The following is a 26,552-nucleotide window of genomic DNA, read 5'->3' as shown; positions in this document are numbered from 1 at the left end:
TTGAATTAAAAGAAGCGAGGATGCCGAGGTGTGTGTCTCCCTGGAGGAGAGTTGCCAAACTACGAGCTAACTTCAGCTCGCTTTGAACATAGAAGCCGCGCAATATTTTTTGCATCCCTATTATTTAGACGAAAGCAAAAAACTCCAGAATTTTTTTTTAAAACGCCACAGTTTGCTTGAGCCGTGAAAGAAACCTTGAAGAAATAAAAAATGAAACGATAAGAAATGTTCGCTGTTAAATTTATGTTTATTGCGTCATCGCAGTACACATTTTTATGCAAGTCACACAACAATGGCAAAATGCACGATTTCATTGAATCCACTTCATAGTAGAATGTTGAGATGTCACTCGCACAGTCGATTGAAAAATCAATCACCTGATTAATTCTAGTCAATCTTTTAGTACAATTATGGGATTTGATTTTTCCTAAACGTTTATCCCATATTTCACATCTTAAAGTCTCACTAACTTTCGCTCACACACAATGATAAAATAAAAAATACATTAATCTATTTTAAATCCATTGTTATTACAAGCACTCTGTTATTCCGACACCGTAATTGAGCTTGTCGAAAGCTGCCGAAACTACAAATTCAGTCACGATCATTTCAATTTCTTCCCTCATTGTTAGTTAGCGCGTAAAGGGTGACTTCTCGGCACTTCGCATTAGTTATATTTTCGTTCGTTTCAGGAGGGCAAAAGTAAAATTGGCCGTTGTTAATAACATTCCATTAGCTTGAGTTTTTAGTCACTGGGGAAAGTTTCTTTTTAATCGAGCGATGAAAAACACGGCCCTATTATTTCAAGCGAAAATCTGTTATGGCTCGCTCGCAGAGCAAAAAAGAGTGCAAAGCCGCATGTGCACGCCGCCGCGCGCCGAGCGAGTGAGAGTGGGGTAATGGCATCATCAAAATTCGAGTCTCTTTTCGCTGCAAAACTCATCAATCAAAGGTTTTTTCGTCCAGCCAGGGACGGAAGATGGGCAGCGTTGACGGGTAGTGGGCGCCCTGCTTGCGGGCCAAAGTGCCTTCGTTGGTGCGCAGCGGGTAGGTCGCCATCATGATCGGCAGCTGCAACTTGATTTCCTTCTCCATACTCTTTGGGTCTATGATGAACTAAAACAATAGAGAGGAAAACGTTATTTCATTCATTGATACATATTTTACAATTTCAAAAATGTATTTTCATGTTTGATTGAGTTTTTTGTGAAATGTTTTTAAGAATGCACGTTTTCTGTCCAGTTTTACCCTCGTGATTTTTTTTTGTCAAACCAAAATTCATTTTTTGGTGCAAAACAGTTAGTTTTTATAGCCTAAATTTTCGCTCGGAAAGAGATGAGAAAGTGAGCGATATTTATGATATTTGGAGCAAGTAAACACTAAAATGGAGCTATATGACACATACGTGCATTTTCGCCACATTTTTTTCTATACTTTGCAAGACCCTCAGTAAATTTCGAGATATTGTTCAAGCTTCTCGATCTCGAGCCTTTGCAAGAAAAAATGGAAATGGAAATGCGCGCCCTTCCCGGTCCTCGGACAGGGACAAAATGAACTAAAAAAAACGAAAAGAAATTTTAATGATACACAGAATTTCCAGATCGAAAATAATGACAGTAAATAGCTTGATGAAAAAATCTAGGGAACAAGTAATTCCTAGATTTTTGTCCGCATTTTGGCGAAATTGTATTTTTTAATTTAATTGGAAAATTTCATCGATTTTGACCAAACAACTTGGCACAGTAAATTTTAAGAAATTTAGTTAGTACTTGTAAACTCGTCGTTTAGATGAGAGCTAAATTTCTTTAGTATTCAGTATTCTTAAAATCAAGCAGCGAGTTTGTTAATCCTGGTCTTTTTGTGAAAGGGTTTTGCTCCAATTTTTCTCTTTACTTTGAGAACTTGCGTAAAACCAGATTTTTAAAATCCATTTTAATCCGCGCTTTTTGCATTCCTGCGTTGGTTGGCCAGAACTGGAATTGTAGCCTTTTTCACAAGCAGACATTTGCAAGTCACGCCTACATGACTTCACCTTTTTTAATTTCTAAGAACCAGAGAGTACCAATCAATTGCTTTTCAAACGGTTTAGTATCCGTCAAGTATGTTATTACTATTAAATTCATTTTGCAACTTTTTGAGCTGATAAGTATCCTGTAAATTATTTTAATACTTAAATTTTGAACATTTCTGAAAACCTTGAAGTATTTTAATGAAATAATATGCATTGAAAACTGCATGAAAATGCTTTTAGAAAGAACCTAAAGTCGATGACTATTCAAATTAGCTACGGTGTGCTGTGCCAAATATTTTTTGGATTACGAAAAATATTTAAGATGCAGCAATATGAATTTTAGGCGTAAATTTCAACGAATAATTTAAATTCAAACTCACATAGACGTCATACTGGATCCTGATGAGGTTGCATCCTCTAAGATTAGTGGGTGGTAGGGGCGGCACGTAGAGCTGCTCGTTCAGCCACTCATCCTTGTCGCCGGGCTTGATTTTGCCTCTGGACAGGGAGGCCAGCTCCCTGGTCTCGGCCTGCACCACCTTGCTCCTCGCCAGGTACTGGACCGTCTGCGCACCGCACGACAGAGAGGGAGAAAGAGATCAATAATGAACGTGAGCTATGTGCATGGTGTGCGTCTCACCTCGGTGAGGGAGGCTTTCGTGTACTTGATGGTCACTTTGCTGCGGTTGTGCACGAGCGCAGAGATGCCAATGGTTTCACCCGGGACATAGCCGCCGCGGTCAAGGGCCACTCGGCACAAAACCGGGCCAGACGAGAAGCACGTGATGCCCAGTCGGTGCTCGATCTCGCACCGGAACGGTTGCTGAGGGAATAAAATACATATGAATTATTAATTTATGATCTATTTATTTCTTTGGCGTCAGGTCAAACTTTAGAAACGCATAAGATAAAATGTAAACGATTAATTAATTGAACGAAATTATCAAGAAAAAGGTTGTAGAGGAACAGTTCTTGGGAGTATTTGGAATGTTACAGAACTACTGCGATGCTCAAAAACCACTAAGTATTTAAAAAGATACGTACGCGTATTTAAATTAATGTCACATGAATATAATCAGCACGAACCAAACTCTGACAGTGCATTATTTTATTTCTAACCTGAATTTCAACCCTCAGGGCCGCCCAGTGAAAATGAAAATGTTTAAAACGTAATACATTAATTTATTGTGCTATTCAAGTGTTTTGAAAAATTAGTTTAACTACAGATGTTAGTGCCCGCGACCTTTTATTCACGTTCTGCACCTGGAGTAAAAAATAGCCAATACTTTCCCTAAAATTTGAAGAGCAAATAAATATTATGTTTTTTATTTACAGATATTTCAGGGTTGAAAAAAGTTCCTACAGAATAAAGTAATTCCAGTATGTATCTGCTGAAGATTTTTGGCGGTTCATTTCTTACTAGAGTAAACTATAGTTTAAAATTATCAATAAAAAAGTCATCATTTGTTAATCAACCAGTTTGGCTTTTGTTAAGCATTATTAAAATGGGATTAAAACCTTTGTAAAAATATTTCATCACCCTGCGCTGGTGACACGAGTCCCTGGCAAGAATGCAGGTTTTGTGCGGACTCCCTGGACGCGAAATTCACATTTTGAAAGCAAACACGGCATTGTTGGTACAAGCGCAGAACAAACATCGGCGAAAAAAGCTGCTCGGTTTCATTCATTCTCGTCCATTCATTTTATTCACCGACTACGGCGCTTGCATTTCACAGGGGGCGAAACGAATTTGCGCCTTTTAACCCGAGCTGCCGCGGCTGCTTTCTTTTGTTGTTCGCGAATGAGAGCAACTTTTGCTTGCGCCCCCCGTCAGTTGTGTGTACGCGCGCGGCAGAGATTAAGCCTGTATCAAAGTTTGTTTCTTGCTACTGCCGCCACCGCCGCCGCTCTCTGTGCTGGCTCGGCTAGAGCAGAGCACAAACACGAATTTAATTGCCAGCCCGAGTGAGCAGTTGGATGAAAAGCCAGCCGGCTCATAATTAGTGCGAGTTGTTTTGCATTAATAATTCACAAGCCCGGTTGCAAATGGAAAACGAGCCATTTTAGGTCCGCGGAAAGTGCCCGCCGCCCGCCTGCCGGCACTGACTGCGTGTGAGTCGAGACTGAAAATAAGCAAGCCCCAAAATTGAGCAGCGGGACAGCACCGACATAGCTACTGTCGAGGTTTTTTGCTGTAAAATGTTTTCTGTTTAATTTCCAACGAGAATTAACACAGCTGTAAATTATGTACTATTAATGTCTTGATATAAAAAGTTACTGTTGGCCTAAATAAATAATGTCATACACAATTTCCCCGTGATTAAGTGTAAAAGCAGCTCCTTTTTTAATGAAATGCACTACAAATTTGATTAAGAAAATTAAACGGTAAAAAAATCATAATTTTGATTGATTTTTCTGTAATGTTTTCTTATCTTGTCTTAGAACAGATTGGACCTGAATTACGGAAGTAAATACTCACTGCCAAAATCGGCGGCTCGAGATTCAGATCGATCGGGTTCATGACGATGAAGACCTGCTGGTTTTTGTGCGTGAGTCCGTTGGGCTCGCGCAGGGCCGCCTTGCAGTAGTACTGAATCCAGCCGTGTTTTCCGAGGAAGGTGGACGGCAGTCCCAGTGGCAGTCCCAGTTTGAAAGGGAAGCTGTGGATCCCAGGAGAGAGCACCGAAGGCCCCTGACCTGGAAAAATTGAACCAGGATTAAATAAAGTAAGAAGATTTGAATAAAAAAATGTACGGATTTGCGCTGAGTTTAATTAAAAGTTGCAAAATATTCATTTAGAAGTAATTCGTTTCATTACGCTGAGAGTGTGCACGGATTAAATTGAAATTGGAAGGCAGGGGGAGTTTTCTTAATTGCTGCATGGCGCAACACGACAACTTCGCGGCACTTAACGAGACGTTATGAGGCGGAAACTTGTTTAAATATAATATAAGATGGCGCAAAATTAATCCAGTCTCGTTATGAAGTTTCCAACGCGTCCAACTTTTATCCTTTGACGTGCCAAACTTTATAAATCTCGAGCTGAGATTTCCATGAAACGCAGAAAACCATCTGCGGTCAACGACGCAAAAATTGGCAAACTTCTCTTAAAGGTGAATTTAATTATTTATACCTTCACTGCTTAGAACAAAAATTTTCCGCACATATTCCACACACGGTTGAACAGATTACAAGGAGGAGAATTGAGATCAGTCATGAAAGTACTCTCAAGCTGTGTTATATTTTGAGAAAATATTGATTTATTGTTGCGGAAACTTTAGATCTATAAAATCTCTAAAATATTGAACTGGATTCCACAACAAATTTATTAAATAGACAAATTCAACAATTATTATATTTGTGTGTCCATTTTGCTGTCCTGAACAATGCTTTTCAACCTCTCTGCGTTTGATTTTGAAGGAATTGAATTGACCACTTATTTTTACCCGTTTCCATCAATTTTCACTTCACAGCAATGCAAAAAATCATCTCTTTTCAACCCAAGGAAAATTCGAAAACTGATGCCCCTGGAAAAAAACAGGACATGAAAAAGTACAGAGTTTGCATTTCACACGCGTCGTGAATTTTTAACCAACCAGGCAGCGAATTTCCATAATTTGCACTGAAAAACGCGCAGCACCAGGAGAGATGAGAGTAATCAACCGCGAGCCGAGCACACATCATGCTCCGCGCCATGTTTGCCATTAAACTATACATTGTTCCATTATGCATGTTGCATTACATTTACCATTCTGCGCGGCAACAAAGAAGTGTCTTGACGTTGCCATGCACTATCACATCCTCTTTTTGTGCAGCCCTCCACAGACTGATGAATGCGTTTAATTTAGATAAAAGCTGCCGGCGCTTGCTTTCTTTCCACGTTTGACTTAAGTCGATTTGCCCACCTAATGGCCATGTGAAAATAAATAATGCAGCAGGGCAGGCTCTGAAAAATTGCCGCAAAACAATGACCGAGTTATCGGACAAGGATTTAGAGAGGTTAATCGACAGCAAACCGGAGAAAAGTAACTGCAACGTGAATTCCCAAGATATTTAATTCTTTTTGATTTACATTTAAATTTGTTTCTTGTCTCTGGATAATTTTGAAGGCAAAATTTGCATTTCACAGGAATCTAATGCATATAAAAATTGATGGAACGAGGTTTTTATTACTTCTGGCAAAATTAGTTCAGGCTTTAATGTCACACTTTTACGACCATTCGATTTTATGTTTTCCCGTCGCATAAATTTAAGGCTTAAAATATCGCAGTAATTTGCATAATTGCGAAAACAGAAAAAGACATAGTCGGGCCGTAAATATGATCCTTTTTTACAAAAGGGTCCGAGCGCGGACGTGCGGGCAACAATTTCAGTCTTTCCACGCCAAAAAGGCAGACGCAGGTATGAATAACAATTGGCCTAATCAGTATTCGCAGCGTCGACCTCAACTTTTGCAACGAAAGTGCAGAGGAGGCAATTTTTCGTCAACTGCTACGAATTATTTTCGGGTGAAAGGGGAATAAAAAAACTACACTTACCCGGCTCGCCGAGCAGTCTCATGCGGAAGTCGATGTAGTTCTCTTTGTCGTAGAGGCGTTCGTGGCGACCGCTGCGCACGCGAACCACACCTTCACCCACGACATGGAAGTGCAGACCTGCGAGGCAAAGACGGGCATTAATTAAAACGAGAGGTGAAAAAGAAACGAGAAACGCTCGTTGAAAACGTTGGCTGAGTGCGGCAAGTGCGTACCCCGGGAAATAATCACTCAGTCCGACTGGCAAACGAGGAATTGCCAGCAGGAAAAAGGCTCAGAGGCCGGGTGCGTGTGAGTTTGGAAATGTGCTGGCAGAGGGGTCATACTTTTAACACACGTGTGCTCTCCGTGAGAAAAAATGTGGTTGATTTAAAACATTAAATAAACAAAAGGAGTCTTTGTCAAAAGAATTTCTGGACTAAACCTCAAGTTCTCTGCGTCGCAAAGAGAAATATTCATGTCATTCAACTTTTCTTGACACTATTCTAGGTACGAGAAATGGCTTAGGCATGATAACTCTCCACCCCACTGCGTTGAGTGCTTCAAGCTTTCGAAAAAAAAAATTCGTGTATCTGATTCTGTCCAGTGGTTTTTCCGGAAATAACTGCAATTTTTAAAACAATTATTGATTTGTGTAAAAAACCGGAATCCACTTTCCCACGATTTAAAATTTTGGAAAATATTATGATTATATTTACGATATTTACTCATCTCAATTTATGCAATAGCAGTACTATCATTTTGCTGATATTTGTTAGTATTTTTTCTGTGTTTTTTTGTCTACGATCGTTCGAAAGGATTGAAACTAACAACCATGAAAAGTGGAATATTGTGATACTAATTACCTATGTTTGCACAAACAATGGTTTCATAATTAAAAAATAATCATTCCACCCAGTTTTGCTCATGGTCGAGCTCCATTTAAGCTGTTCCGTTTTAATAATTGCAAACGCGCTAGAGAATAAGTAATCCAGAACCCATAAAAATATCTTTTTAATGAGCAATGTAATTGCACATAAAACAGACTTGGTGGCAATCGAAACGAAATTGCCCAGAGTGATTTTAATTTCGTTCTCGCCGCAAACTCGCGAGAGTGCAGCGCATAGCTTTGTGAAAAAAGCTCGCTTGACCAGTTGGCCGCCGGCTAAAGGCCTTTGTTTCAAACGAAATGCTCGTTCGCTCGGCTGCTTCTTTAATGAATCTCTGATGCACTTTCTCCGCCCTCTCTGTAGAATTAGCGCCGTAAATCACCGCACATGTTTCAATCCACGCTGCTCAGATTGCATCTGACATCAAGAGCGAAAAGCTGAAACGCGAGTCCGTCGACTGGAAAATGTAAACAACGCGCAAGAGGAGAAATTTTTTACTTCGGTGTTCATCGTAAATCATTCTAGAAAAAGTTTTACATTTTAGTTGTAGGAAATTCACGCAATGAAATTCCTCGAGATTTAGTTTTTAACCTTCACGCGCGTGTTTTGCAAAAACAAATTTTTTTAATGCTATGTTGATGTTGTTATTACATAATATTGCTTTTTAGAATTACATTTATGAGAATCTTAATCATTTTTTGTTTAGTTTTTTGCAAACTAATTAATCAAGTGGTAGCTTATTTATTTTAAAGAATTGAATTAACTAAATAAGTATGCATATATGACATATATAATAGTTACATTTTCTATGCTGGGTACCAGTTCCAAGGTACAAATATGTTGAAATATATGAGGCTATTATCGAATTAAAAAAAAAACATTTTGGTTCTGTAAGACAAATTTTTAGTACTTTAGAATTCAAATTTAAAAGTCAACCCTTGTGTAAAAGATATTAAAAGCGAAGCAATGAAACTTATTACGGAGTATTTGGACGTTCCAAACGGCTTTATAATGCACGCTCCGTTCCGTACTTATTAAAATGTCACATAACGATTGACGAGGCTCAGAAAATTATTCAATTTCTCAAATATAAATAATATTTGCAATATTTTTCTAAACCACAAGTTAATTTTAAAATTTATTTTGAATATTTTTGGAAAATAAATTAAACAAAATTATAGCTCTCTCTGCAATATACGTACTATATATATTTTTTTCTTTTTTGATCTGGAATTTACGACTGTGAAAATATTTAATTATCATCTTGTACAGCAAACACTATGGACGCGGCAATGTCCACACAAACAAATTAATTTGTTTCACTCAGTGTTTCGGCAAATGGAAAACGCTAATTACGGAAAGTCATCACGATAGAATGTTTGTTTGTCCGCGCGGACGTGAACTAAACAAACACAGCAGGCGCAAAAATTCAGCAATTAAATAAAATCTCACCGGCTTCCGTGTGTGAAGAGCTGTAGAGTTTAATTTAATTGGCCAAGCGGAAAGGTTTGTCCTTTCCTGTGCGTTGTCTCGCTTATCAGTTGACATTCGTGAGCAGCGCCCTGATGCCTTCCCGTCATCTCAAGGGCCTTATCTACCTCCACGGACCCCGAGCCCGGAGCCACTACTCTCGTCGCGCGCATTGTGTGCCAGTTTTATCTGGGGCTTGTCGCCCAGCCGAGAGAGACAGGGTCTTCCTGCTCGAGTCGTCGTATCTTCTAGGCTCTCGCGTTGACGGCATAACGCGCCTCCGGAGCTCCATCGTCTGCCAACCAACGTACGCACGAGTCGAACATCATCTTTTTTGCTGGCTCAACACACAGGCATACATCGCGAATTCTTCTCTCCGCAAAGCCTAACCTTAGGCCGCTCTTGTCTTTCAACAAAAATGCGGCACATGTATTGGATTGCCGGTTGAACACACGTAAAATATGTCAGTTGAAATGTTGCAAAAATTTCCGTGTTTTTCATCTTGTTCTGAAATTTCATTTGATTGAAAAATAAAAATGCTTCAGCTACTAATAATATTAGGGCTGTGAAATCAGTCGGCTATTTTTTCTAAGCTTCCAATCATTGCGGAACCATCACAAGAGCACGCATCATGCAATTTTTAGCCTTTTGAACCGTACGGGACCGTACACTAACAATCATTTAAAACTTAAAAACCTGCCTAAAAGCGTCTATTAAAACCATCTAAAAAGTTAAAACCTCACGGTTAAGGTCATACTTTTCTTGCCGTTACTAAACTGTTCCCGCGATTTCAATTAAGTTAAATTATTCGTCTAAAAATTGATATTTCTCACGTGCAAAAGAAGGCGTTGTTGCCATTTTTAGACCGTTTTTCCTAATTATGGTTTTAAAACTTCGTATTTAAGATAATTATCATTTTCATTTGGTGAAAACGGCAAAAAAATAATTCACACCACTAAATACTGCTATTTATATGTATAATTTTTAGGTTTTTCCATATTTTTTAATTTGTAGATCCTGTTCATCTAGAAAGCTATTTGGGCCTGTCGGTTTAAACAGAAAATTATGCATGCGTTCACACTGTTTCAAGTAGTAAATTTATTAATAGAAAGGCAAAGTAACTGTTAACACAAATGGACAATTGAAATAGGAAACCGACCCGGATGGAATGAGTATATATCGACACCCGAGCGGAGCGGCCGTCTTTCCAGTTTGATTTTTGCCTCGGAGCTTTTTATTAAAATTCCGTCACTCTCTCGTTGTGTACGCGTGTAACTGTTCTCCGCATCTTCGCCTCTTTATCCGTTCTAAACGAAGCCCGAAATGCCTCTCCGGCTTCCGACAGAGCAGACGCTCGCTTTGTTTCGGATGAAAAATAATTTTTCGCTGTCGCGCTCGCGGCTTTTGACGGATTACGTCACGGATATTTTCTTCCTGACATTTGACATTCACCCTTGGTGCTCTTGTTGCCAACTTTCTGACTCTTTTAAAATTGTTAAATGCACGGTACACTCGTTGGTTTAGAGTTTTACGCATAAAATCATAATGAACTCGACAATCAAAAATAATATTAGGTGTACCCAAATGAAGGCGATTTAAATTTATAGATGATAAATATCAGTAAAAATTTCATGATGCTAAGATATTAAATAAGACAAAATTTAAAACTCTAATACCAAAATTCAAATAACAAAAAAGTAAACGTTGTGTTATTATCATGTCGATTCGATTAAAAATTAACTATATAATAAAATCAATATAAATAGCATCTCCAAAACAAAGCTGAAACACTTTTATGAATAAATTGTCTTCCACCGTCACGCTTAAAATTATTCATGCATCGTTCGGGTGAGCTGGAAAGTCGTGCTCAAGCTTACGGGCTTTGTGAAGCAAGGATCAAAAAAGCCGAACTAAATTATGAACGGTCGGGCTGTCAAATTAGGGAGCCCGTCGTAAATAACCCTTTTTGCAGTAATTTCTTCACGCGCGTAAAGCGGCGGCTTCTGATGGCAACAGCCCCCCCGTTTTGCACATGCACGAATGAGTCTCTTTCGTGCACCACACCAACTCACAATGGCAGCGCGCTGGCTGCTGCACTTAATCCTGCCTCTCGCTCCTCTTCTTATCACAAGCCAGCAAATTATTAATGACGACGAGCCGCAATAGCTTCAACATGCTCTCCAGCCCCCGCATTTTGCGAAACATTATATTTGCAAATGCGCCGTGAAAACAAAAGCTTCAGATCCGCGCAGAGAGACGCTGGTCTCGTCACGTACTTTTCCAATTAAACACACACACACAGAGCACTCGCGTTTAATTGCAGCTTGCTGTAATAATTGCGTTAATTACTAGGCGTAATTTGGATTTTAATGTGAATCTCATCTTTTGCGAGGCTGCAGCTCTTGCTATAATTAAGTGGGAATACTTTTACAACGTCTACTTGGTGCGATATTCTTTCTGTTTCAAAACGATGGTGCCTCTGGTGTGGGAGAGAAGAGATTAAACAGACGCAGCTTCAAGGTTCATCGTCAGCTGTTATTGTTCAATCGCCGATATTGAGGCCCTACAATTGCCACAGTCAATTTTTAAACGTCTTTCAGACCGAGGTATTAACAATTGGCTCTGCTCGATGTGGTTTTAGGTCAGGTTAGGTGGATAATAATATGTAGTGCTGAGAGATCAGAGACAAGAAAAAAAACTGTTCAGTTTCTATATTTTGGCCTTTATTGGATCGGCAGAAATTAACAAGCAAAACTGCTAAAGATACTAATTCTAAGAAAAAAACCTCTATATTTAAATCTCTATTTCATAGATTGAAATTATAATTCGTATAATTACTTCAACTGCGCATTTACTTCTATTTTAACTGCTTTTATGTTTGACAAGTGTGTTGGTATAATACCATTTAACTTTAGCAGTGTCGAACCAATTAGCTACGCACGGCTTCAGCAAGATCTCGAGCTTGATGGAAGTAATCTTGGTTCAAAGCCAATTGTGTCTTTTGAATTTTCGCTCTGTAATGGAATCAACAACGTTAATCACACGCTCAGCTGCGCTCTTTGGCTTGCGTTTCGCAATAAATTGGCAATTACGCCAGTCAATCACTGCGCATTCAGCACCCTATTCCGCGGACAAGAGCAAGTGTGCGTAGGAGTTTCATGAGCAGAAATTTCCAATTAGCAGATTTATTCATTCGAGAGGTGCCAGAATTTCCCAGGAGTTATAATTAGAGAAATTTATAAATTTCTACCAAGTTGTGTATTTTGGGAGTTCCCAGGACTCATTGAACTAACTATATGGGAGGTCGTGGTCCCAAAATTTGATATCCCAAAAGAGCATCTTTTTTGCGTTTTGTTTCTTTTAACGAATTAAAACACCATTCAAAATTTCGTTGTTTAACATATTTTTTTGGCTCCGCAAAAAGGCTATTATAAAAAATTGTGTTTAATTGACTAGGCTCGTGCGCCCTTGTTATTCGTTCGCACCGTTATTGGGACAAGTGGTTTTCGCGAGTTGTTCGCAGGGAGCACCTTATTAAAAGGATTAAACCGATAGAGAAGAAGAAAAAACTTTGGATATGATATACTTTGATCTGACCCTTTTGAGGTCTATTCATCTATTGGGAAAGCTTTTTAGCGTGAGGAGATAACTATTCACATTTTTACTTTAAACCAATTTGAGAAAACCAAATTTTTAAAAATCAAGTGTCCTGTAAAAATAGAGAATTTATTGGTTTCCTGACTTTGTGTGTAAAGAATTAAACGTGCAATTTTGGAGAATCGCTCGACTTAATGGTTTTATTTGCGCTGCGTGTCTAGCCGAAACGTGTTTTTGATGTGTTAAATTGTTACTACTTTCCTCCTCGCCACAGGCCGCGCGTGCAAAGTGCAAATTCTCCTCTCGCATATAAGTGCGAATGGCCAGAGCACCAGTCTTACAGTTATCTCTCTCTTTCTCTGCTGCACATAAATATAGATTGCGAATAGAATGAGACAAACCAGCGTCTGCAAATGCTTCTGGATTTAATATTTTCAATACGCCACGAGAAGAAATCAGCTCCGTCGCTTCTCCACAGGGAAATTATGAGGACAAAGTGTCTGCGACTAGGGGGCTCTCGAGGCCTGAGCAGCAAACACTCTAATTTCGTGCCGCTCGCCGTGCGCGCGACCGGCCGGGTGTTTGACCCCATGCCATGAATATGCATGGCTTACACATATATGTACATAGAAATACACACACACACACACTCACACAGCAGCGAATATGCACATAGATCCCAGCGGCGGTGGCGACGGTGGCTGCAATTGTGCGACTCTCGCGGCACCGTTAGAGATCGTGAACTGCTGCGGGCTGCTGGGCGCCCTCACTGTCGCGACACCGGACCGAGGTCATTATTGTTGCCTCTATTGTTGCGAGCACTGCACCGCCGCCACTTTCAAACACGGCTTAAATTGCGCTACACGAATTTCAGTGAATTGCAAGGCTAGAAGACATGAGTCTTTTTGCTAGGGAAACAATCGACAACATGACTTTTACATTTAAAAGTTAAATTGGGTGAGTCATGCTGCATGATAACTGCTGGCTTGCAATGATCTGTTGTTAGAATGGCCTCTTACTTTTTCTTCTTTCATTTTACATACCATGTAAAGACTATCATCCAAGAGATACGTTTTTATGTTTTTAATCTTTTTTAAATCGTAGATTTTTCGTAAAGAGTAGAAAAACAGACTAGTTTTTTTCCTGTATATGATTAAAGACGTCCAGGCGGTGAACGTTTTGCACCATTTTGTAATTAAAACAAAAGGTTTGGATAGATTGTTGAGTAAAAATTGCTTGTAAAGATTAAATTAATTGCAACCGCCGAAATTGAATGCCAACATGCTTTTTCAAACTTCAAAGTGCTGACAAAAGGTCATCGTCAAAGGGCTTTTAAGTGCCACAAATTTACAGATCGTATAACAAACCCACGAAGGAAATTTCTTGGAATAAAAAATGAGTAACAATTTAATTCGTTTTAAATATTTCTCTAAACTTTTAACTGTCAAAATATAAATTTATTTACAAATAATTTTTAAATATTTTACCTTCACCTCAGTAAATAAAAAAAACGCCGACTACTGAACTTGATTCATAATACGTGCTCGTTTGTGTCAAAACGAAAAATCCTGGAATGCATGAATTTCTTGCATTAAGACGGTAAGTCAGTACCATTTTGCACCTACAGTCAACATCAACATATCAATTTAAATGACCGCACAAAAACGCAATTTGTAGAGCAATAATTCGAATTTACTTGAACAAAGCTCGAAGATAAATTATTTCGCACTTGCTTTTTTTAATTAAAAACGACATTGCAATTTTGGCATTGTTTCAGAATTACCATTGTAAATTTCATGCGTTGAATTGGACGCTGACACAGTCAAATAAAACGTTCTTTATACGATTTTGGCCGCGGTCGGTCATTCACGCCGCCGTCTGATAATTTCCATATCAATGCTTGCTCGCACGCTGCGCGTAGCGTTGGCCATTCAAACGAACCGCTCTCCCGTTTTGTGACAATCGCGAATAGATGTGCAGCACGGCGGCGGCGTGGGCGACCGGCATTAATTAAACATAAATTAACCGGCGTTCAATAAAACTCGCGTTGCAATATTCAGAGACAGACACACGTATAATTTGTGTTTTCGACTGATGCGGAATAAAGTGTGGCATCAAAAGCGGCCGAGCTGTTTGTTTTTGTGCATTTAATCCTGATCCAACACGCTAAAACAGAGGTGCTTCATTGACACAATATCGCCGTGACTGCTGTAAATGGTTTTAGTGGCAAATATTTTCAAAATAAAAACTTGCTGTTGGTGGTACAGAGAATTATCTACAGTTTTGCATGCCTGAAGTGCCGAAATAGCAAGCGAGATATTTTTTCTCCGATTCTTTTCACTTTGTTAGCTGTCCATTTTGTAAAAAAAAATTAAATAAAACGCATAAAATGATTCAGTCAGTGGCAGAAAATTGGGAAAATGCCGTCATATATTATCTTCCGCATCTGCTTTTTTATGCTTTCATTTACCCAGCGGTAGAGACACCAGAATCACAAGAGTAGTTTTACTTTTGGCACATTAAGAGCGTTATAATTAACTGCATTCGAACATATTTAAAATGTGGTGCACGGGAATATGAAAATATCGTTGGAGCATGCACACAGCAGCAGTGGTTGAGGCCGCTGCCAGTGTTGCATAATTAACGAGTGTTCAGGGCTGTAGCTAGATCATTAGAATTGCATATCGGCGCGCCAAAGAGCATTATGACTAATTGATGAATGCACACATGCCGCGCTTATGTATTATTTGCAGCCGATGCAGCCAGCCGCCTTCCATTAGCTCGTAAAAGCCAACGCCAAGTGTCGCCGGCAGTAAAATGCATTTGTCCGGAAAGTTTCGGACTGCAAATTGTTCGTTGATCGGTGCAGCAGGAAAAAAAGCGGGCGCGAACTTGTACTTCAGCGAGCGCAAATATTCGCACAAGGAAAGTTTGTGTTTGACTTTTGCAGCAGTTGTTTTACTCTCGGCGTGCAAATGGAAGCAGTCTCTGGCTTATTTTTTCTGCCCGGAAAGAAAAAAAGCAGAGTTAAGTGGAAAAGTGGGTCGCGGGAAGCGCTCTCGTAATTTGGCGGATTTTCGCTCGCGGCCGAGAAGTGTCGAAAAATGTAAATGCGCGCGGCAGCAGCATCTGGGCATTTGCAGACCGCAATTAGGGCCCATTCGTACAATCCCCAGCAGCTGCGTGGAATTTTTCGCCGCGGCACGTGAGCTGGGCGTCAAAGCAAAAAACAGTTTTATTGGGAAGGGATATAAGGATGAATCGGCAAAGCGATGTAAAACGCGTTAGGCATGACCGAGGAGGAAGACGGAAACGACTATAGTCTCTCACTGAGAGTAAAAGTGAGGCGCTCCGAATAATGAAAATTTAAAATGCGTGGGAATTTCGTAATAGAGTAATTAATAATTTATTTCGTTTTTGTAGCACAACGATTGTTTTCTTTCCGTGAAGGAGTTTCAGTTTCACCAATAATCAAGGAGATGAACATACAAGTTGATTCTTATCTCAAAATAAAGTGTTCACTATTTTAATCCATTCAAGTGGACCTGTTGTTTATACTTTATTAAAACATTTGATTTAAATGATGAAATAAAAAATAGTTTAATTACTTTAAAAACAAAAGCCATATTAAATTATGATTAAACATTTTAAATGTCAAATATTATTGTTAATCCCTAATATATTTTTAAATTTTAACCAATTAAAAACACTCATTTCTAAATGCAAATAGATTAGCGTTAAATTACTAACTAAATGATTTATGTTGCTCTCTGTAAAAAGAATTTTCTGCGTTAGGAGTAAATATACCCAAAATTTACATTCAAATGCACTGTGTCCTCTGTATCTCTTCCACTCCATGTACTCCCATTGAACAGAATTCCAGACAGCAAAAATGATGTGAATGGCGAAAATTCAAGCACTTGCAAAGGCACTGAAATCCAGGCACTCGGCGAGCAGACAATTAGATTTTCCAGTAGCATGCAAATTAAAGAGCAGCTCACTTTGAATCATGTCTGGGCCGCCTCCTCTCCTTTCCACGAATTCATTTACCAAACAAGACATAGTGTGCGTCGCAGCAAAGGTCGGCTGCGTGTTCAAAGGGTTTGGTTCTTGCTGCCTGCTGCAACCGAGTGAAAGCGAACATTTTCGCCAAGCAAGGAACGGACGCCTCCGCCGCTCGCTCGCTCGCCCACAACCAATTGTGGAATCGTAAAGCACATGTGTTCAGACGAGGAATAAAAGAGGCGTTGCGAAATTGCGTTTTGACGAGAGCATTAAGCGCAACACCTGGAAACATCGGAACCAAATGTTTGCCCAAGCGATGCTCCCACGTCCATTCAGAACTGATATTTGAATTGCGTTTTGGAAGAAAATGCGTAGGGCGAGAGAAAATCGATATAAATCACAACAATTACTAAGATGATTTTTTTAAAAATATCAATTGTTTAAAATATTGCAAGAATGTGCAAAATTTTGGAAGGCAATTTAAAGAGGTATGATACTGGAAAAGCCTGGAAATTGCTTGTTGCCAATGCATAAACTCATCCCTTAGGATTCAGTTAAAGCCTAAATTGACCTAAGGAGCGCTGTAATTTTTTGAGAACATTGGCTTGAAAGTTACCGTGCTTTTCAAATGGCAATGGCTGTCTCCTTACTTGAAATCCGATTTAATTTCAAAACCAAGAGTTACCCCAATAAGTGGCATACACCGTTGGACAGATCTCGACGAGAGGAATCGGAATATGCCAAGAAAATATGTTCGAGCACTGTAAATTTTGGAGAAAATTGGCAAAATTTGAATTTTTATTGTAGGAATGTCATTTTTTTATTATTGCATATTGTTGAACAAATTGTTTATCGGTCAATTGTTTAAGGCATCCAACAATTTAAATAGTTTTCAATTGTTGCCCAGTATCATTCCACTTTAAGATAAATTTTGACCGGAAATATAAATTTTGTTTTCGTTGTAATACATGATTTTTAATGTTTCTCTCTTCGTTGTTGCTGCATTGTTTATGGTTTAAAAATGTAATTTGAAAATGATCAATATCCAAATCTGCGTCTAAATGAAAACTTCAAGAGCATTTAAAAAATTCTTAAGAGAACGGTTCATCAAAAGTTATTGATCGAACATCTCACCCTCTTTTTAATAATTATTGCATTTATTTGTCTGGGTGTGGCAATGCATGGGGCAAAAAGACCGTCGCAGAACCAAAATAAAGATAAATTTCCAACTAAATAGACTAAAAAATATCTCTCAATCCCGCATTTTGCTGAGCAATTTTATATTTTTCCAATATCACGATGATAAATCTGTCGTTTCATTGTTGATGAAATGTTCACCAAGTGTAAAAATACTCGCTCAGCCTCGTTCTTTTTTCTTTCTCTTTCTCTCTCCCTCCGCAATTATCGAGAGCACATTTCCATTTGCCATTTTCAGAGCGAGCATCCATTTCGCAATAATGACTGGATAATCTAGATATCTGGTTAATTGAGGCGCGGAGCAATTTCCTGCTCGGCTGAAACAAGAGCAGCGTGCACTCCCGTCACAAGACAATAACAATAATAAGTCGACCGCAGCCGCGAGCTGCAAGTGGACCGTCGGCAACATCTCTCTCTTCTCCCATAATGAAGCGCACACATTTTCACATTCCGAAACAAGAGAGACAGTTGTGTCGAACGCAGCAGCTCTTTTTATCAGTTTCTCTTCTTCTACTTTGTCGGGCGGAACTTCCTTTGTGAACGATGCAACAACACTAGATGATCGTCGTGTTGGGTGCAAAAACCGTTTTCAGTCCGAACTAGCCCATTGTTGATGGTTTTTGGACCGTTGCATTTTGCGGCGGCGGCTTTATTGGAATTAAATTGGGCAGGAATCGATCGATCGCTCTGCGGCAGCGAAAAACGAGCACTCGCCAGCGAAATTTCAATTTGATGACGATTGAAAAGTCTTTTGTGATCAAACTCCACTTGAGACTCTCGGATGCTTCGACACGTGCTCTTGCTCTCGATTGCTAATTAATGCGCCGGCCAAGTAGGCTTCACTCATTGTCTCCTCTTCTCGGCGTGCATTCGATGGAGACAAGACAATCTGTGATTTAAGCTGCGCAGTGAGCTTATTGCTTTGAAATGAAGCTTCATTAAGTTTGTAGTTAATTAATTAAATCAATTGACAACTGGAATAGTCAAGTCTATTAAAAACAATCACTAGCAAAACACGGCTATTTATATTTAAAATTAAAATAACATCATTAACAGTTAAATTTTTGCTCCTTTGACTATGGAATCACTTATGTCATAAAGTCAAAATATTTCAATCAAAATAGTCTATAATGATGAAAAGATACTTTTTTACGTATTTCTATTTCCACATTTAAATAGATCTAAAGAATTATTCTTATTTTTTCGTATGATATTTATAATGAGTCTTAAAAGCTTTGTTTATTTAAAAATACTATATACTTTATCACAAAAAAAATTGGAAAAAGTGTTCCAAATGAAAGTCCCAGCAGATGAATTTAAAAATTTTGACAACTCTGCGATGGTTGGTCAAAACTGGTAATCGGCTTTTCCAACAAACAGGCAATTATTCACAAGTTACGCCTACTTTTTAATAGCAAAATCAATTGTATCGTTCTAGTGTATCAAATAATAGTAAACATATTATATTAACTGTGATTTATCTGTTGCATTGTGCAAATTTGTTAACATTGGTTAAAAATCCCACGAATAAGATTGCGAACACAAAAGTTCACATTTATAGTCTGACGCTTTTTATTTATTTACGACGTTCTTTCCGTATTATTACAAATTTTAATTGTAAAAATCCTTCCTTTTGCCTAAAACTGACTTTTTTTAGGAATGGCGTTTGTGAGCACCTCTCCAAATTGGATATGCTCCACAATAGCCATTCAGCCTCTTATTAAAAAATAACTGCATTTTTGATCATCTCTCATTCCATTTTGCGGTCAAATCAGGTTTATAAAAATTAGATTTGTAGGCCGTTCGTTACCGTCATGGCAAATTATCCCGAAACGTGAAGTAGTGCAAGCGCGCTCGAAAATGTTCACCTCTCTCCAATTACTTTCTGAGATATACCGACTGGAAAAGTGCGAACAACGAGTCGGGAAAGTTTTAATTGAATCAAAATCGGTCTTGGTCCGCGTCGAGATGGATGAAGATGGATTTCGGCGCAAACTTGCCGCTCTGATTTAATTTAATTCCGCCCAAGCACTCCCCGGGGGCGCAGTGTATCATTTTTGTTTGCAATTAGGCGGCGAAGGCTGGTTGTTTGCGCTGATTAAATTGCCAGGCAGTCAGCTAGCCGCCGGCTCCGATAGTATGGATTTTTGCGACGACGCGAATCACGCACAGCCGAGTGATTATCGCTCTCGTGGCATGTGAGTGAGTGTGTGTGTGTGTGTGTCACACCGACTGCTGCTGTAATAATGCCGTGTGATCACCAGAGGGAGCCGGCCGGCTCTAAACAAACAAGCTCTCTCGGATTTGCATTCCATTTAGCGCTTGGCTGCTTCCAAAACAAATATTATGGATGCAAACTTTCGAGCTGTGATTGCAGCGCAATTTGTTGCCGTATTTACGCGCAACACACCTTCCGCTTTGATCTTCCTACCCTCAAAATAGAGGAAGTAAATGATTTTGGCTTTTGCTTCCCTTTTGAAATAGTTGCCAACTTTTGGTTACGATTTGTTTGTTTTTAGCCCTCTAAAAAATAAAGCAACGTGATTCATGTGAAGATAAGTGGAAAACATACACTCCTCGATACAAATTATTTAATGATTTCTATGGAGTAGTTTTCTTTTTTTATTTTGGTTCAAACTAAGTCGAAGTCTTACTGTCGTTCTCTGCTGCAATAAATGGAAATTTAAAAAAAAATGCTTTAAAGGACTTTGGTTTGTCGGCTCTGGTCAAAATGATAGACTCGAAGCAGTTATTAAAAATTATTTGCAATCTTTTGGCTTCAGCAAGTTGTCGTTTGAGTTGTTAATCCAATGTTAAATAGAGGAACTAAAGCTGCTATTTATATTTTTATTCTTCTCATCAGTATCAGCTGCTCAGCGAAAAACATTCTCCTTTTAGCAAATCACGATTTTCAGCCGGAAAAAAGTGCTTGTATCAAAATAAACTTCTTTTTTCTCGGAAACTTGCAAGGTAAATTTGGTAATTTTTTTATTAATGGTTTATTAAACGCAAAATATGCGTGCAATACTCTACATCTAAAGGTTAATCAATTTTTACAAATTATTTTTTTTAGATAATATAATATATTATTTTATTTCATGTTTTTGTCGTTGGAAATTCATTACATAAGTATCAACAGATTAATATTTTTATTTTTGCATCGTTTGATCTGCAATTTCAATAACTTTTACTGGAAGTGCTAAAGCCAGTGGGGTGGGAATCCTGTGAACGAAGAGAGAAACGCCAATCATCATATTTATTACTCCGCCAAATATGATCTTCCTCGGCACGAAATTTCACTTTTCAGAAGTCGTCGCGCAATAACCGCGCAACCCAGCAACGCGGAATGCAATAAACTCCGTTTTTGAGCATCCTTTGATGTCACGACATCGGAGTGCTCAGCCGGCACGATCTCTCCACCTCACTTTTTATTTAACAACACCCCAATCCACCGCAACTTGTTATCGAATTAAAGATGCAACATATATCCTGATTTGCTGCTCCGGCGCGGCGGAAATGTGCACTCTGCGGATGAAATAAAATCCTATTTCAGGAGCAAATCTTACGAGCTGCGGAAAACGAGAAAAAGCGAGCGGCTGCTGAGTAGAGTAATTTGCCGCTCCTAATATCTTTTCCCGCTACAGCGGCGGCGGCGGCTCTCGTGAGGAAAGAAAAATATGTAGCGCGCGCTCCGCATTGTTTTGCAGCCGAATTCCACATGACACACACATCGCCGAAACTAGAGCACCACACGCGTCGATAATTAAGCGGAAATAATTGAAACGATAAAAGCAGAGGATCACTTTTGCGCGAACCTCGCGGGACCTTGGATTCGTACCAAGAGTAATTTGTTCAGTTTACCTTCGCAATGCACATTCGAAGGTTGCAGAATGACGCATTCACCGCCAAGACCGCCTGAGACGGATAGGCCAACAATTGCCGAGATAACAATGGCCCCGAGGAAGAGCCACTGCAGAAGTGAGATTTGAGGGAGCTTTCCAACGCAACACTGGATTATTGAAATAGAGCATCTTGAGATACAAAAAGTTAATATTTCTAAATTTAAAATAATCAATCAACCAAATTTGTTCGGGAAAGTAATTTTTAAATCATTTTATCATGCATATATAACCAAAATGACAAATATTTACTAGGAAAAGGCTTATTGCTGTTCTGTTTAATCATTTTGATAACACATAAATTGATTGCTATAAATTAATTATTACTAAATTAATGAAATGTTTACGAATTTCAAAATTGCATGGAAATTTCCTAAAAGATTGATTGCTACTGACTCACCAAATAAATATTTGTTCCAACAAAACAGAGCCCGCTTTTCAGGTGGCCTCGAGTTTGTATCGTTTGTACCATTCGTCGTCGTCCGGCCGGATTAAAAGTAGTAAAACACGCATAAATTGTGGTCTCGGGCTTCCTTTTAGTTAATTAATTTGCAGCCAGAGAAGCCGAGGGGTGAGATAAGACACACTTTTGCATAAGCTTGGGAATTTCATGCCTGAAAACACGCGAGCATCTGCAGGTCAGTATATATATGTATATTTCCCATCGTGCTCGTTCCTGGGAACTGTCATTTTACTCGTTTTACTGTTAAGCCACCGCCGTAAAAATGTGGCAGTATAGCAATAAAAAGAACCAATCAAGCTGACGACAACAAACAAACACACGTCACTCCGGACAGGGAGCAATTAAAAGAGCTAGAATTATATTGTATGCGGCTGAATTCCGGTGAGTAAGTATCCGGCCTGTAAAACGGCCGTACTCTTGACAAATTACGGCCGCTCGCCCCGATAATAATTGCTCTTGTCAGGTAAAACCTCAACAAGCGGGCGGGCAGAATGCAAATCACACAGACAGGGCTTTTAGCCAAATTGATTTGGCGTTGGCTCTGCACGGCTCTCGCCAATCGCGGATTTTCTGCGAAAAAATTCAACACGAACGTCTGTTGAATTTATTAAAAACGCGGCGACCGGCTTTGGCAAGACCGGCAGAAACCGCAAGTACAACAAGCACATTTGAATCCTATCTCTTTTGGGTCATTCAACCAGAAATATTCATTGCCAAAACTTTAAAAACATCATGGCAGATCTTTATTTCAACCAAACCACAATATCTCGGAAGGAAGATCTTTGTGTCACTCAAAAATTTTGGAAGGGAGGAAACAAAATTTGTATATTACAAGATTAAAATCGCCAGATTAAATATTTATTTTGCACATTTCAAAAACCACCAGTTCTATAATAATTCCGGTTTAGTGAAAAGATCAAGTTGTAGCGGTTCCCGCACATACTGGCGTTAACTAGTTTGTATCAATTTGAACCTATACAACATGTCGCTATTCCTGTATGATAAGCTCATCGCTCGGGAGCCACTCAAGCAAGAAGCGAATACTGAATTGTAATTACCGGGGTAAGACTGTGATTTTACTGTGATAATTATTGTTATATTATTGGCCCTCTAATCGCATGATTATAATTGTTGTAAAACTTTTTCAGTCTAATTTTCTAACTTACAGAATTCAATAAACCAACTCTACCATGAGGAAATCACATACATATTTGATTACGTTGGATGACACCCCCACAAAGTTAATTCTGTTTATACCAATAAACGGAATGATGAATTTCAGCGTAGCAACACGACGAAGTGAGTAGAGAGAGAGAGAGAGAGAGGAGGATTTCAAAGGTTGCCATGGAAACGGGCATTTAGTTTTGTTCTTTTAGCAAGTATTCCTTCACTTCACCATTACACAAGCAATATTTTTCATTGTCGGCACTAAATTATACTGGATTCACGTCTCTGAAATTAAGTGTCTGTAGGAAAGGGTATTCAATTACAAGTAGAGTGGAAATTTCACCAACTGGGGTGAATTTATCAATCGGCCGAGGCGGCCTGGGCAGGTGAAAATAAGCTCCATTGTCGGGGCTTTTTATCCAGTGCGTGGTGTGACACGCCGGCGGCGAGAAATTTATGCCGTCGGCCATATCAGATGGAAAAATAATATTCCCGGTGGTGCGGTGGAAAAAGGGGCCAGCGCACCTCTCTCGAATTTATGGCCCCGTGTTGTAAGTGCTGCTCTCACTACACATGTGGATAAAACACACTTTATTGTCAAATGCGTTTGTACAGTGAAAAATTAGTGCCGCAATAAAATTAGAATTAATTGAGCTTCCGGCGTAAACGATGCTCCGCAATTTGTTTGCGGATCGAGGTCGCTGCAGCCGGGATTTATCTGAATTAGTAGTCCTCCACGATTGTTGCTCGGCGACGACAACTCGCTTGAAAGTTTTAATAATGTATGCATGCAGTCGCTCGGCAATTGAAAAGTTTTGCCGGCTGATTTATTTCGTGCCTAGCTAACAAGAAAACTTGTTGGCGTCTAGCTTTGCTTCTGGGCGCGACACATATGCCTTTTTAGCCGTGTGGACGACCTTGTGACGTCATTTTTGTGTTACGTATCTTCGCACATATGATCGATGATGACTTAGTTGCATAAATTTACATCAATCAAGTGAGTTTACTCTCTTTCTTGATGTGTTTTTCAACCATATTTGTACTGGAATTTTTTTGCTTTGATGTGTTAAAAATAACTGAATTAATATGTTGGTTATTTTTTTTATTTTAGTTTGAATATACGAGTTAAAAAAATTGCTCAGATGAACCTGCTAGTTAAAATATCCATGAGAGATCCTAAATTTTCTAACACTCTTCCGAGGAAACATACAAGAAGTGCTCAAAAGACACAACATCTGCCATGGCTTCAAATTATAATTTGCTTAATATAAATTGTTTCGCTTAACCGTGCTTATTTAAAATTTGTAAGCTTTGATTTAAACACCCTATAAAATTATTTGTACGACTTTGATATTTTTAAATATTGGTTTCTGTCTAATGCACAAATCAGTTAATTACGGGGGCCAAATAATATTCATTCAATGCCTTGTTAACATTTTACCTTGCACTTACGCCATTTAAATTGAACAGGGATAAAAAGTAAGCAGACTCACCAAGGGCAGGCGTGTCCTCCTCAAGCTCGACCAAAACGCGTCCGCTGAGGAACTGTCCCGGGAAATAAAGCAGGTTGGTGTTATCGAACAGGATCACAAACTTGATCAGCTTCTTGGCCATCTCGGCGTCGTCCCGTGGTCACCAGAAATAGATAAAAATCCTGGTCACAAGCCGACCATTCTCGCTCGTGTTTCAAAAGCAGCAGACCCGTCTGTGTTGTTTGTTGTTCAACAGCGCGACTTACAAGGCAGCGGAGAGGAGGAAAGGTGCCTTCCTGAGCAACCGCACCTCCCACCTGCGACTCCCACTGTACCTTTCGCTTTCAGCCTTCGCCGCGGCCGCCTGCTGGCGACATCTGTGAGCGTGCGTCTCATTTTTTCATTAGTTATAGGCCGGCTTAATACTATCGCCATTAATTTGCGACGATTACGTGCTCAGCGGCGTGGCAACTTCATTTAATCCGACTGTTTATACAATTTTCTCGACGCCCGCGCCGGCAAAACGGGCGAAATTATTAAATTACTTACACAAAACACGCCCCTCGTGGCGCGTAACCCAAGTAACAAGCTCTGAAATTTCATATCGCGCGCCGAGGCGCTCTCTCCATTATATGTGTGTGTTGGCGCGCCTAATAAAAAGGTCGTGCGGAAATTTTAATAAAATTGCCAGCTTTAGCGTCTGCCTTTTTACTGGCCGAATATTTCAGAGAGAAGAGACACTTTGTTTGAACGCGCATTATTACATTATGGCCGCGCCGAGATGAGACAGCGCGCATATTTTACGCATTTTCCGCCACATTTCGCTTGAATAGAACGAAAACTTCGAACATATCGTAGCAGACCACAAATTGTTGCGGCCATAAATTGTATTTCTGCTGTATAAATATATTTGGGGGGCCATAATCCGTTTAGAGGCGGCACAGAGCTCATTTTTCACGTTGGTAGCACCTTAATGCGGGCATAAAAATTCTGGCCAGCAGCACATATCGGCGAAACAATTTTGTTTTGACAACTACAAATTCGGCCTGCGGCGTTTTTATCCACAGCCGGTGACATATTGGACCGGAGTAAATAACGGTTGCTGCCACCAGAGAGCAAAAAGCAGCACACGCAGCTGAGATTTTTTCTTTTTGCCACAGCCGCGAGCAGGTAGATAGAATGAAAATGTCGCACTTGCTGGTTTTGTAGTCGTCGCGGCCTCGTGATTCGTGAAGCAGTTTTCCCTCGACGCACCGCAAAACCCAGAGACGAGCGCCTGCGATTCTTTTTATTATGCGCGTGATGGCGGAAAAAAAAGAAAAAAATAACCCTCCACCACCGAAAATCTTGTTTTTTTTTCTCGAGAAAACAGCTTGCTGCGAGTGGAAATGTGACATGGAAAAGGACGCAGATGGGCTCAAGTGAAAATATTCGACGGGTGGGTTGCTAACATCCTTTTTTTAATTATCTTCTCGGGACACTAGGGTAGAGGCATGTAAAAGAACATCACAACGGAGGTGTGAACATCCTGAATAATGAAAGGATACATCAGAGCTCTTCCGCAATCACGTTCGCCTTGCAGTGAGAAAGCTGCTGTGCCGCATGACAGTTCTTCGGTGCGGGTTGCATAACTTTGCTTTGTGGGTACGTGGAAGCGGTGACAGAAGTGCGTATTCTTCACTGTAGTAATTCGTCTTTTATTCATGTCTCGTGGCTTAGTAATTCAGATCAAGACCGAGATCAGGACCAAGACTGAGAAATTACAATAATAATCAAAATCACAAATACAATAAATGATTATAACAATAAAAACATCACATTCAATTAGAAACAATTATGACACTTACCCCGTAGTTCGGGTCTAATA

General features: G+C 39.5%; 1 protein-coding gene across 1 annotated transcript; it reads right to left on the bottom strand.

Moving 5' to 3' along the window:
- Positions 1-228: 228 nt before the first annotated feature.
- Positions 229-24,968, bottom strand: Vdup1 (arrestin family protein Vdup1). Its single transcript, XM_065494333.1, has 6 exons — positions 24,707-24,968; positions 6,550-6,666; positions 4,491-4,708; positions 2,652-2,834; positions 2,392-2,577; positions 229-1,116 (listed from the first exon to the last, which is right to left on the bottom strand). Exons 1-6 carry the CDS (start codon positions 24,825-24,827, stop codon positions 943-945), a joined length of 999 nt encoding a protein of 332 aa, XP_065350405.1. The 5' UTR covers positions 24,828-24,968; the 3' UTR covers positions 229-942.
- Between the last annotated feature and the right edge of the window lie 1,584 nt (positions 24,969-26,552).

This window comes from Cloeon dipterum, chromosome X, assembly GCF_949628265.1.
Source record: "Cloeon dipterum chromosome X, ieCloDipt1.1, whole genome shotgun sequence".
Lineage (NCBI taxonomy): Eukaryota > Metazoa > Arthropoda > Insecta > Ephemeroptera > Baetidae > Cloeon > Cloeon dipterum.
Note: the sequence above shows the minus strand (reverse complement) of the source record. Positions and strands in the feature narration are given on the sequence as shown.